The following is a 12,694-nucleotide window of genomic DNA, read 5'->3' as shown; positions in this document are numbered from 1 at the left end:
CTTTGCGTGTGTGACACGGAAGTGAAATAGTGTAGTTATGAAGTGTTGCCTCAAGTCAAGGTCTCATAATTATTCTTACAAAGTCCTTGTGCCGTACCGTAGCTTCTGTGAGAGAGAGAACCTGAATTTCCGTTTGTGTACGCAAGGTCAAGAGTCACAGAAGAGAGATTTCGGAGGCGAGACTTGGACACAAGTTTGTTGGAAGAGAAATATTTGGGCTTCCGAGCAAGGCGTTCTTTTGTTAGTACAAATACCGTGGAAACACAAGGAGAGGGGGAGAGGATAAAGGAGGGGTGGGGGGGGGGGGGGCACTGCTGAACAAGTGGGTTGTTTGTATAGGGATGTGTGACTCATACAGCGAAGGCCACATACTGACAACTCCTTTCCACTGCTGTAGGCCTCGACCAGGGTTCTCCCATAACCACTGGCCTGTCCCATGCCCAGAAACAGAGGCCGCCTAGCTCCTGGTTTAGCCGTGTGTACGCACATACACATACACACTCACACTCACACACACACACACACACACACACACACACACACACACACACACACACACAGACACACACACACACGCTGGCTCGCTCATGTACACATAGAGAAAGACTAACCATTTCCATGGTGAAGAGACGGCATTGAATACACAGTTACACACACACACACACACACACACACACACACACACACACACACACACACACACACACACACACACACACACACACACACACACACACACACACACACACACACACACACATAAAACAGAAAGAAACCAACCATCATTTACATTTCCATGGTGAGGAGACAACATACACGTGCACACGCACACAGAGACTTGCGCTGTCTCTGCCTTGCCATCGGAATTTGACTGGACCTGTGATTCCATTAACTCCACCCCGAGGCAATAAATATGAGCAGGAACTCAGCTTGGCGTTGAGTGGCACAAATCTTTAGGCTCTCAACATGACCTGTGGGAATCCCCTTGTTGCTAAATGGGAATACAATAGCAGAGACCTGTGGAAATTACCCTCCGTCGATCCTTGTGGACTACTTTGCAAAAAAAGATTCATTTTCTCTCATGGATGAGCCACTTTGAGGTGATGACAGGTTTGCATTGTATACTCTTGACTTGCTTGATCACTCTGCTACGGTTGTGCATTCAGTGCCAACATTATATTTGTACCATCGTATGCTGATGAGCTGATTTTATTTCTGGCTCTATACTCTGGACATGCTTGATCACTCTGCTATGGTTGTGCATTCAAGCAAGCGTAGTGATCAAGCATGTCCAGAGTATAGAGCCAGAAATAAAATCAACTCATCGGCATATGATGGTACAAATATAATGTTTCCAACATTATATTTGTACCATTGTTAGATATTAAAATAAGCTGAGATATTTTGGTTGATGAGGTGGCTGAACAGAGATTGAGACAGGAGTCAAGGGTGGAATTCAAGTTGGTTTAACAGCCAACGATGGTTTACTTGTTGGAGCACACGAGAAGCAATACAGGCCTGGACCGGAGCCCGAGTGGAGCCTCACGCACGAGCGCACCACCGCGGACTAAGGTCCCCATCAACAGAAACAGACAAGGTTATACGTTTTAGAGTGGATGACCAACTAGTTGATGACCGATGATCGACATGCTTGCTCTCAAATGGTCATATGTTTGGAATATATGTGAGCCGGGGCTGAATATGATATTATGCTCAGCTTTGCTCCTCCTCAGTGGCCTGGCCATGCAGGCACCGGTCTTTAGGTCAAGTGTATTTTTGATACAGCGTGCCTGGCTGCAACAAGTGTATGTGTGAGAGAGAGAGAGAGAGAGAGAGAGAGAGAGAGAGAGAGAGAGAGAGAGAGAGAGAGAGAGAGAGAGAGAGAGAGAGAGAGAGAGAGAGAGAGAGAGAGAGAGAGAGAGAGAGAGAGAGAGAGAGAGAGAGAGAGAGAGAGAGAGAGAGAGAGAGAGAGAGAGAGAGAGAGAGAGAGAGAGAGAGAGAGAGAGAGAGAGAGAGAGAGAGAGAGAGAGAGAGAGAGAGAGAGAGAGAGAGAGAGAGAGAGAGAGAGAGAGAGAGAGAGAGAGAGAGAGAGAGATATCTAAATAGCTATAGATAAACAGGGGGGTTTGAAAAATGGGATTGTGGCTAAGATTAGTTTATCCATTAGTTTCATTATCTTAGAGAAATGGGAGAGCTTGTACCTAGTGGTCAAGATCTATTTGTAGCTTGGTTACTGGAGCCACAAACACATTCCAGAGGAGTGAGACGATGCTATCATGGTTGACCAGAGGAGCTTGATGTAAGGATTTGTAATCCTTCAGTGAAATATTAATGAAATATTATCACCATCATATCTATACACTCTATATGCAAAATGATTTTTGCTTACAATTTCTCTTTACAATTTTCCTTTCCACTCCATTTGAAGTGGAAGCATTCACTGGCAGCAGACCACATGCTCTAGCAGAGCTGAGCTGGGCTCACTGTCTGCTAAAACCCCTTCTTCTGAACTGAATAGTAAAAGACTGAGTCATATTGGGTATATATTAGAGAGAGATAAGACATAGCAACTGCTCTCGTGTGCGTGTCTCCTCTGTCTAGCCGGCGGACTCCTCCCTGCTGGCCCACTCTCCCCACCCTCCCCACCCTCCCCTCCCGTCTCCTCCTGAGCTCCCCGCCCCCTGTCTCCCTCTCCAGCGGCAGCGGTAGGTACATGCATCTCTATGGGTACATGTGCAGTCACTCGGTCAGTTCAGCAAGACACACCCACCCACAAGACGGCAAGGCTACATTGTTGAACGGATTCTCTCTCTTTTACACTCCACAGGGGTACAACAACACCACACGCTTTTACTCCTATAGGGACGCGGGAGGAGGATACACAGGAGCGATTCCAAACTTCTAGAAAGGTCTGACTGTGTGCTGCTCATTCCCCGCACTCTGCAGCTGCGAAGCTGATAATAACACCCATTCAAGGTAAGACTTGAGAGTTTTCCCTTTTGATTTGACTGGTTGCGAGTTTATGGAGCAGATGATTGTGGGGGTTTCTTTTATTGATATAGACAGGTGATTGTGTTGTAGTGCTAGTGCTACTGTCGTTTGAATGGTCAGTCTCGTTCAGTTAAAATTGGATTTCACTTTAAAGTTGTGATGTGCAATGACGATGCAACTTACTTGAAAGGTGAAAAGGGCATTTTGGCTTTATTTTCATACATGTTATCAGAATAGAATACCGTGATCTTTAACTTGGGTGTGGTTAGTATTGGGAGATGAAACTGACGCCTATTTATCTGAAGTTAGTAAGGCTAATAATATTAATAATATAAATGTATCAATCATGTGTGTGTGTGTATTGTACCCATTCTGCAATCTGTTAATAAAGTTTTCAATCAATGTGCGTGTTTGTGTGTATGCGTGCTGTACATGCACGCAACACACGCACACACGCACACAAACATAGTGCATACGCACATGCACTATACACTTACAGTCTGTATAGTGCATGTGCGTATGCACCCACCCACATTTGCGTGCTTGTCCTAGCGTGCACTTTTGCTAATGGGCGGGGATATAATGGGAGTCGGTCGTGTTTCAAACCTCGCCAATGTGGTTCTCCGGTATCTAGCAGTGGGTGACAGGCATCTGGCGGGTTTTGAGATGAACACCATCAGATGTCCATATACTTTATAACGCCTCTATTTTTCATTTAGTTTAGGATGAATGAATGTCCTACTACTTTTGGTAATTTTAACATTATTGACAGAAGTTTGTTAGTGCCAAACGCGTCTTAGACAGCGGTGTCTCATTCATTTAAATGCAGCCAGACTCTCATCTAAACAGCCATTCATGTCCTAATCAGGGTGTCCTGCTGCGCTTGTTTACGTTATGAGTCAACACTGTGGTATCGCGACCAACGATGGAACTGGATGTGGGTGGAGAAGAGCATGATGCTATATCAATCACGGTTAATGACTGGAGCTGACTTTCAGTCATTTAGTTGTTTTAGTAAGCACTCTGTGGACACGAGATGATGGGAATAGGGGGGCGTAGTTCATGGGATGTGAGGGAATTTTTTTTGTGCTGTTATAATTGTGTGCGTGTGTGTGGGGGGGGGGGGGGGGCTTTTTGAGGAGGAATGAGCAGTAAAGTGGTTTAACCACTCCAGCAACAATTGAATGAAACTGGAGGAGTTTCAAATGCAACAACAATGACATGTTTGACATGCTGGATTAAAAGTACCTGCTAGAATGTGCACTGGCCCTTTTACAATACAGTTCTACACGATATGAATGGAGCATGGAGAGTATATTTACACAAGAGAAAATCCTGTGATGATCTCACCATAGAAAAATGATCCTAGAGGCAACTATCACCCATGCTAGTAAACGGATCCAGCACTGGACACAGGCTGACAACGATCAAGTTTACGCAACACTAGAACTTATCTCCAATATAAGATCCCATCAAAGTGTGAGTTTAGGCAGCCCAGACGCATGTAACCAACCGGTCCTCTCCCTCCCCCCACAGCCCGTGACTCACACCTCTCTGCCTGCACCTCTCTGTGAGCCACCTATAACCATGGAAACTCCGAGCCAGAAGCGCAGCAGCCACGGGGCCAGCACCCCTCTCTCCCCGGCCCGCATCACCAGGCTGCAGGAGAAGCAGGACCTGTGCAACCTCAACGACCGCCTGGCCGTCTACATCGACAAGGTGCGCTCACTGGAGTTGGAGAACGCCGGGCTGCGGCTACGCATCACCGAGTCGGACACGGAGGTGACCCGCGAGATGTCGGGTGTGAGGGCCGCTTACGAGACGGAGCTGGCCGATGCCCGCAAGACCCTGGACCAAGTGGCCAGGGAGCGTGCGCGCCTGCAGCTGGAGCTGGGCAAGATCAGGGAGGAGTACAAGGAGCTCAAAGCCAGGTAGGAGGAGCATGGGGGAGAGATGTGGAGGCGGGGCTGAGGATGGGAGGGACTGTGGTACTCTCCGTTTCCAAAGAATACTACTAATTTTTTTCTACTCGCAAAAATTAAGATTGCTGCCAAGAATGTAATTAAAAATTAAAAACTTACAGATGTGTTCCATAGACTCACAGGAATTGTGTAACATTGCCCAAATAGTGAAAGGAATAGCAAAACATGGGACCTTTAACATTTTCAGTGCCCAGCAGGGGGCGCACATTTAGTGCTTGAATGCCCACCATCCACTTCAATGTTAGCATTAATATCGCCTAATCTATGTTTTAAATTATGGCTATGTGTCTAATCTGCCCGTCGCTTATCAATGACTCATTTTCCAGTCAACATTGTCGAAGCGGATTGTTTTTTTATCGGTTCATTTCCGTTTTATAGCATTTTGAAAAATGCTCGTTTTCAAGGGGGAAAAAAAGAATCCGTGATAAACGCCCTGTACTGTAATATTCTAGAACGTTGTCATTTTTCTGCCTATTTATTAATTGTTTTCAAATAAACGCTAGATTATCTATAGTATATGTGTACGTATGCACGCTGGTGCTGTGAGCTGAAAATCGATTCTCTTAGTTCCTGATCGATCGCACAGTCAAACAGCCATATCACATATAGGGGAAAAGCTTATATCTCTGTGAAAACAGGTCTGATTATCCTAAGACTGGTAAAATAGATTCCTTACCTGAGATCAGATGGTATCCAAATGGATTATTCCAATTCCTGATCGCCATTCCAAAAATCGATCCTTTTATTGATCCAACGCGTATACTGTAAAACATATATTACACGCTGTGCTGAGGGTCCACAATGAATCTGATCGGCTCCGGTTACATGCGTGAGAAGTAAAATGTGGATTCCGGAGTTTTTTTTTCTCATCCATTTTCATTGAGTCCAATCCAAAAGGGTGTATTACCATCTGGGAGACGATAGGGGGCGCTTTTTTCACATCTGAGCGCCTGATGAGGCTGATTTACCAACGGTAGACTCGGTTGATGAAATATGAATTCAGATCGCTAATAAAAAAAAAAATCACGAGAATTCTCGTGATGGGCATTCAGGGGGCGGGCTGATAACCCCAGATATCTTGTGATGGGCATTCAAAGTGTTAAGTGAATTAACAGGCAGTCTAATTTCTGATTTCGGTACTGTATATCCAACAGTGACTTTGTTTTTTAGTGTATTGCGGTTTTGATGACTTAACCATCATTTGCCTGGCAGTCTTCCTCAGCCCTCAGTGCCGGGCATATTTCCCAACCTTTTTTGGCAGGTGGTCACCCTGTATTGATTTGGGGGGGAAAATCAGTGTTTTTACAGAGTAGGCTAATGGTTTACTCTGTATGACAAAGTGCAACGACACTGTGTGATTCCTCAGGGAACAGAACTAAGGCACACAGTTTCATTTTCATGATGGGGAAATCAGAGCTATTTTTTTTATTTAATATGCATATCTTGTGGTTTGAGTCATTTCCTTGTACTTGCATCCGTCAGGGGTTCTGCTAGAACCTGCCGGTCCACGTGTCTGGGAAGATCCAATGGCCCGGTCAAATGGGAGAAATAAAGAAATAAATATGATCTGTGTTCATTGAGCTTATCGTTATACCCAATGCTTAATGCTTATATTGTCAAAACAGTCACAGTTGTGCTCAGTATGGAAATACCAATGGGGTGGAAAGTTTCTGGAAACCATGTATTTGGGACACGTTGAGGCTGAGGAACAGAGAAAAGATATCAAATATGTCAAACAAGTTATATTTGCAGTAGGGATGCCCCGATCGATCGGCCAGCGATCAGTATCGGCCGATATTCAGTATAAATATGAGATTGGTGAATTCCGATAATGCTTTATTTTCGCCGATCGTGAAAACCGATTGAAAAACATGATCCAATTCTTAGCGCAGTTCTCACTCGCTGACTTCTCAGCTGCTGCTGCAGCGCACTGACCCTCCCCTTCCCCCCTCCTCCTCCCCCCCCTCCCAGACCCGTGTCAATAGAGGCTCTGGCAATTATGTCTGCTCTAGTGCATGCAACCTCTGTGAGCTAACGTTACTGTTTAAACAAAATGACCCAGTCAACTATTCACTTTTAGTTTAATACATGAGGCATTGTCTAACGTTATCTAGCTGGCTAGCTACTGATGGCTCCTGATATCAACAAATGCTCCAGCAATAGTCGAGTGCATGATACCTCCGTTAGCTAGGTAGCTAACGTTAGCTCACTGTTTACACGAAATGACCCAGTAAACTAAATAGTTCACTGAGGCGTTGTCTTAACGTTATCTAGCCGGCTAGCAGTAGCTCCTGATATCAACAAATGCTCCAGCAATAGTCGAGTCCATGATACCTCCGTTAGCTAGGTAGCTAATGTTAGCTCACGTTAGCTCACTGTTTACACGAAATGACCCAGTAAACTAAATAGTTCACTGAGGCGTTGTCTTAACGTTATCTAGCCGGCTAGCAGTAGCTACTGATATCAACAAATGCTCCAGCAATAGTCGAGTGCATGATACCTCCGTTAGCTAGGTAGCTAACGTTAGCTCACTGTTTACACGAAATGACCCAGTAAACTAAATAGTTCACTGAGGCGTTGTCTTAATATTATCTACCGTATATCTAGCCGGCTAGCAGTAGCTACTAGGGATGCTCGATATTGGCTTTTTTACCGATACCGATATTCCGATATTGTCCAACTCTTAATTTCGATACCGATACCGATATCAACCGATACCGATATATGCAGGGTTTCCCCCCAAAAAAACAGAATAATTTCAGGTAACTAATAATTTCACTGGATGCATTCAAAAGGCTTTCTAAATGTAAGCATTATCTGTGCAAAATATGATAATTAAAAAAGTTAAGATTAACATTACATATCTCTTGTTGTTGAATTAAACCAACATGCATACTTTTGACAATAAATAAAATAAGAATTGGTTCTTACTTGCTTGCCTGGGTAAATAAAGGTTAAAAAAAAAAAAAAAAAAATTATTGTTTTTTTTTTTTTTTTTTACCGATACCGATATTTTCCGATATCACATTTTACTGCCGATATCGGCCGATAATATCGGTCGGCCGATAATATCGGACATCCCTAGTAGCTACAGATAGCTCCTGATATCAATGTCTTATAACATTGATTCGATGCGTATTCAAGCCCCTGGCTTGCATCGCAGTCACGAAAGGGGCTAGCTGAGGGCATGCTGAATGTGATTTGACCAAAGCAGAGTATACACACACAGACAGTGGAGCTGTTTGCAGATAGCGAGCATTTTGACTTGTTGCGTGGTGGCGATATCTTGCAGATAATACAACTACAAGTAATTATATAATATATATATTTTATATATAAAAAAAAAAGTATATATTAAATTAATTTTTTTATATATAAAACCAAAAACGATCGGTATCGGCCGATATGGCTCATAGACGATCGGTAATCGGTATCGGTGGCAAAAAACGTGATCGGGGCATCCCTAATTGGCAGCAAGTAAAAAGTAATTGACTAGGAAGTGGTTTAAGCCGATACCACCCACATTATTCCAAATGGAGAAATTAACATTTAAGAATACAGAGAGAAATTTATAAACATATGGAGCAAGTGGTTAGAGTACATAACACCCATTATCTAGTCTATTACATTATCTATTTGAGTTAATGTAATGTCCCATGTCCTTGTTGTATGTAGTTGCATGTTTTGTTTTATTTTATAATTATAATAAAAAATAATTAAAAAAATCAAGTCACAGTTGCCATTCATAATGAACGTTACATTCCCTCCACTCGGTCTGCACTGCAGCAACTCATGGAAGAGCAGATGTCTGGAGTGTTGGGTCCACAACTTCAGTGTGTCCGTCCGTATCAACAGTCTATGAACACAAAGTGGGCGACATGTTGTTGGCACAATGTGGAAATGTGCAAACGCGAACCATTGTTTTTATCTTTAAGATAACACTAAGGTAGCTGTATTCCAACACACCAAACCTTTTGTGGTATCCTCCTCTCTCTCATGCCTGCAGCTTCCACGGTCATTTGTTTTCCTGTTCACACATACACACGCCTCACAGGATCTCAGAGCGAGTCTTCCGTTTGAGCGAGACTTCTGTTTTCAGTGTCAAAACAAGCACTGAATTGTTGTTAATTGGTAACTAAATAAAAATAAGGGAATATTTTTCACCAGACATTATGACCAGAGAGATTTAAATATCTCAAGATTTATCACCAGATTTCCCTGGTAAACGGTAATTACCAGATAATGGAAACCCTGATAGATATCTGTCTTGTGTATGTATCCATCTGTCTGCAGCAATTCTTACAAACTACAGGGCTGATCTCAACTCACTGATAATCGACGGGTGTATTAGACCCATAGCTATAATTTAAGATATATTTTAAGCACTCGCAAATCTCGCAGTCCCCCCCATTGATTAAAGTGGTGGCATTCTAGCGCCCTCTTGCGCATTAAGCGATGGCGCAGAATGAGTTAAAGAATCACATTTTACTGCAATAAAAATTATTGTAATGAGGTGAACAGACTGAAAACGCTATCTTATTAGATAAAACAGATGTGTATATATTTCTTTATTGCAGATGTTAACACGTTTTCTATTGGGACATAATTAGCAGTTGAAAAAAGGTAATAAATTGCAATATATCGCAATATATCATATTACAATATTGTGACACTAGTATTGTGATAATATGGTATCGTGGGGCCTCTGGTGATTCCCACCCCTAGTGTCCACCCTGTGATGTTCAGAGGATGAGGCACATTGAACTGTCTGACTTCTGCCTGATGGAGATTTGCGCTCTACTGAGTGTACTTTTTTAGTTATTTCTGTTACTATACTACTTTATTATTCTACAGTGTTTCTAGATCGTGTTATGAACATTGCCATGAATGCAGTGTAGTTACAGTATATACACAATAGATGGGGGACGCTATCTCATCATATTATACTTGTTTATTTAGTTACGTTTATTTATCTTGTTTTTGCTTTTATTTTTTTTCTATTGCTGATGGTCTCTGAGATATCAAACGTAATCTCGTTGTATGCCTACAATGACAATAAAGTGTCTTGAACTTGAGTATTGCACACTAGGGTTGGGCACTGAGAACCGGTTCTAATAGGAACCGGTTCCTAACTTCCGGTTCTGGAAGTAACATATTTGCATTTTGATATTTTTTTTTTTTATAACTTTCTTTTTATTGTTTTTCACAATAAGCAAACAATCACAAACAACAAGACATAACAAAAACACAATCCCGGGCTGCATTATTAGTGTCACTTTACAAAAATATACTTTTCACATGCTGAGTTCTCAATTCTCATACTTTCCCTATAGGTATGGCGAATATTCTTTACAACTATACATCAATACATCATCCACTGGTTGTCGCCATTAACATATAAAAGTCCCACTTTTCCCAGTACTTCAAACCTTTCTCTTCCTGTAATCTGAGAATAAAAGTAAGTCTTTCCATTGTGTATATTTCGCCTATAATGGCCAACCATTTTTCTTTTCTTGGAGGTTCTTGTTGATACCAGAGACGCGTGATCGCTTTCTTACTTGCTGCTAAAAATATTTTCATCAAATATCCGTCTCCTCCTACCAATTCCTCAGGTAAGTTACCCAGGTACAAATAGGAGAAGGTCTCCGGTATCTTAAAATTCAATATAACCTGCATGGTGGAGTGAACATCTTGCCAATAACGTTGAATTCCTGGACAATTCCAAAAGATATGAGAGTGGTTTGCCTCCCTCTGGCCGCACTGTCTCCAACATGGTTGCTCTATGCCTACTTGTCGGGATTTGATTTTGGGAGTTATGAAGAATCTAGTCAAGTTTTTCCAGCAGAATTCTCTCCATGTTTTTGAATTAGTCGAGCTACATTGAGTTCTGCACATGTTCTCCCATTCGTCTTCGGTTATTTCAATGTTTGATTCCTTTTCCCAATTTGTCTTAATGTAACTTGTGGAGTCAGTTCTGGCCTGAACAAAGCTATTATACAATTTTGACACAGTTTTACTCATCTTGTCCCTGTATGCCTGAATGAATATCTGAATAACACTGTCTATTGGGGTATTGGGCTCAGACACCTTTACCTCTTTTAGAAAGTACTGGCGTAGTTGTAGGTATCTGAAGAAGTCGTGTTTATCCAAACCGTATGTATCTTTCAAGGTAGGGCTGGGCGATATGACCAAAAACGTTATCGCGATAAAATTATAAAATTATTTTCATATAATTCGATATCGATAATTATCGTCGATATAATGTATGTCAAGTTTAATTAACTTATTATGCTGCTGCGAATGTCTCGAGTCGAGTTGATGTCGTCATCAGTCCGCGCACGTTAGAAGTTAGCCGACAAGCGGAATATCTCATGGCAATGTAATAAATATGACACTAAAATACTCTCTTCCGCCACAATATATTGAAACGACGTCCACTGTATACCCCACACTACTATGAACGTGGCCTCAGAATTCACAGCGCACACATACTCTGCACGTAAATATATAAAACGTCGCCGTGCAAGCTAGTTAGCCTAGCCAGCCTGTTGTCTTATTATGCTGCTGCGAATGTCTCGAGTCGAGTTGATGTCGTCATCAGTCCGCGCACGTTAGAAGTTAGCCGACAAGCGGAATATCTCATGGCAATGTAATAAATATGACACTAAAATACTCTCTTCCGCCACAATATATTGAAACGACGTCCACTGTATACCCCACACTACTATGAACGTGGCCTCAGAATTCACAGCGCACACATACTCTGCACGTAAATATATAAAACGTCGCCGTGCAAGCTAGTTAGCCTAGCAAGCCTTGTTGTTGAGTGAGTCCTACCTCTCTACCCAGAGGTGCAGCGCTGGGTCTCCTTCCTGGTCTCCTTCGCTCTCGGCCATCTCCTTCACCGATTGGTTGTTAGTGCGTGCTCATATCCAAGCTTGGAAAATCGATATATCGAAACTTTGCGACCACGTTTCATGTTTATTTCGAGGAAATAATTTATCGCGATAGTTATCGTTATCGTTTTATCGCCCAGCCCTATTTCAAGGTTTGAAAGCTCACAAGTTCTCCATTCTCTACCATTGTGCTGAATGAGGTAATACCTCGGAGAGCCCATTCCTTAAATGTTTGATCATACATTCTTGGTTTAAATCCTAAATCGAAGGCAAACCACCTCAAGATCTTAATCCTTTTTTCTAACTTGAATTGTTTCACAATTTTTAACCATGTCTGTAGGGTGTGTACAATAAATGGGTTTAAGTTTCTATATAGGGTCTTGGCCTGCTGTCTATCACCAATTACTGTCTGGAGTGGTATATCAATTGATTTCACTTCAATGTCCTTCCACTTCGCTTCGTAGTCCCTTTCACACCAACAGACCAAAGGTCTTATTTGCGCTGCATAGTAATACTCCTTCAGATTTGGGAGGGACATGCCTCCCTTCTCTTTAGGGAGTTGGAGTGTCCGGAACCTAATTCTCGGTTTTTTCCCGCTCCATATGAATCTAGAAATCATCCTGTCCCACTCGTTAAACTGTTTAGCAGGGATTTCCACCGGCAAGGACTGGAAAAGATATAGTAGTCTAGGGACTACGTTCATTTTTACTGAGTCTATTCTGGAGGTGAAATCCAGGGGGGCTAATGACCATCTTTCTATATCCTTTTTAATTTGTGTGTTTAGGGGCTGGTAATTTGCTTCCTACAATTTTGTTAAGTCCTTAG

At 42.4% G+C, this 12,694-nt stretch overlaps 1 protein-coding gene across 1 annotated transcript in view; it reads left to right on the top strand.

Moving 5' to 3' along the window:
• The first annotated feature begins 2,736 nt into the window (after nucleotides 1-2,736).
• Nucleotides 2,737-12,694, top strand: part of LOC311245982 (lamin-A-like) — a 99,720-nt gene continuing 89,762 nt past the window's right edge. Inside the window, exons 1-2 of the mRNA XM_084336024.1 lie at nucleotides 2,737-2,976; nucleotides 4,528-4,922. Of these exons, the coding sequence (XP_084192150.1) occupies nucleotides 4,579-4,922 (344 nt within the window). The 5' untranslated portion in view covers nucleotides 2,737-2,976; nucleotides 4,528-4,578. The remainder of the gene's footprint in view (nucleotides 2,977-4,527; nucleotides 4,923-12,694) is intronic.

The sequence above is a fragment of the Notolepis coatsorum genome, assembly GCF_963971535.1.
Source record: "Notolepis coatsorum genome assembly, chromosome: 19".
NCBI lineage: Eukaryota > Metazoa > Chordata > Actinopteri > Aulopiformes > Paralepididae > Notolepis > Notolepis coatsorum.
Note: the sequence above shows the minus strand (reverse complement) of the source record. Positions and strands in the feature narration are given on the sequence as shown.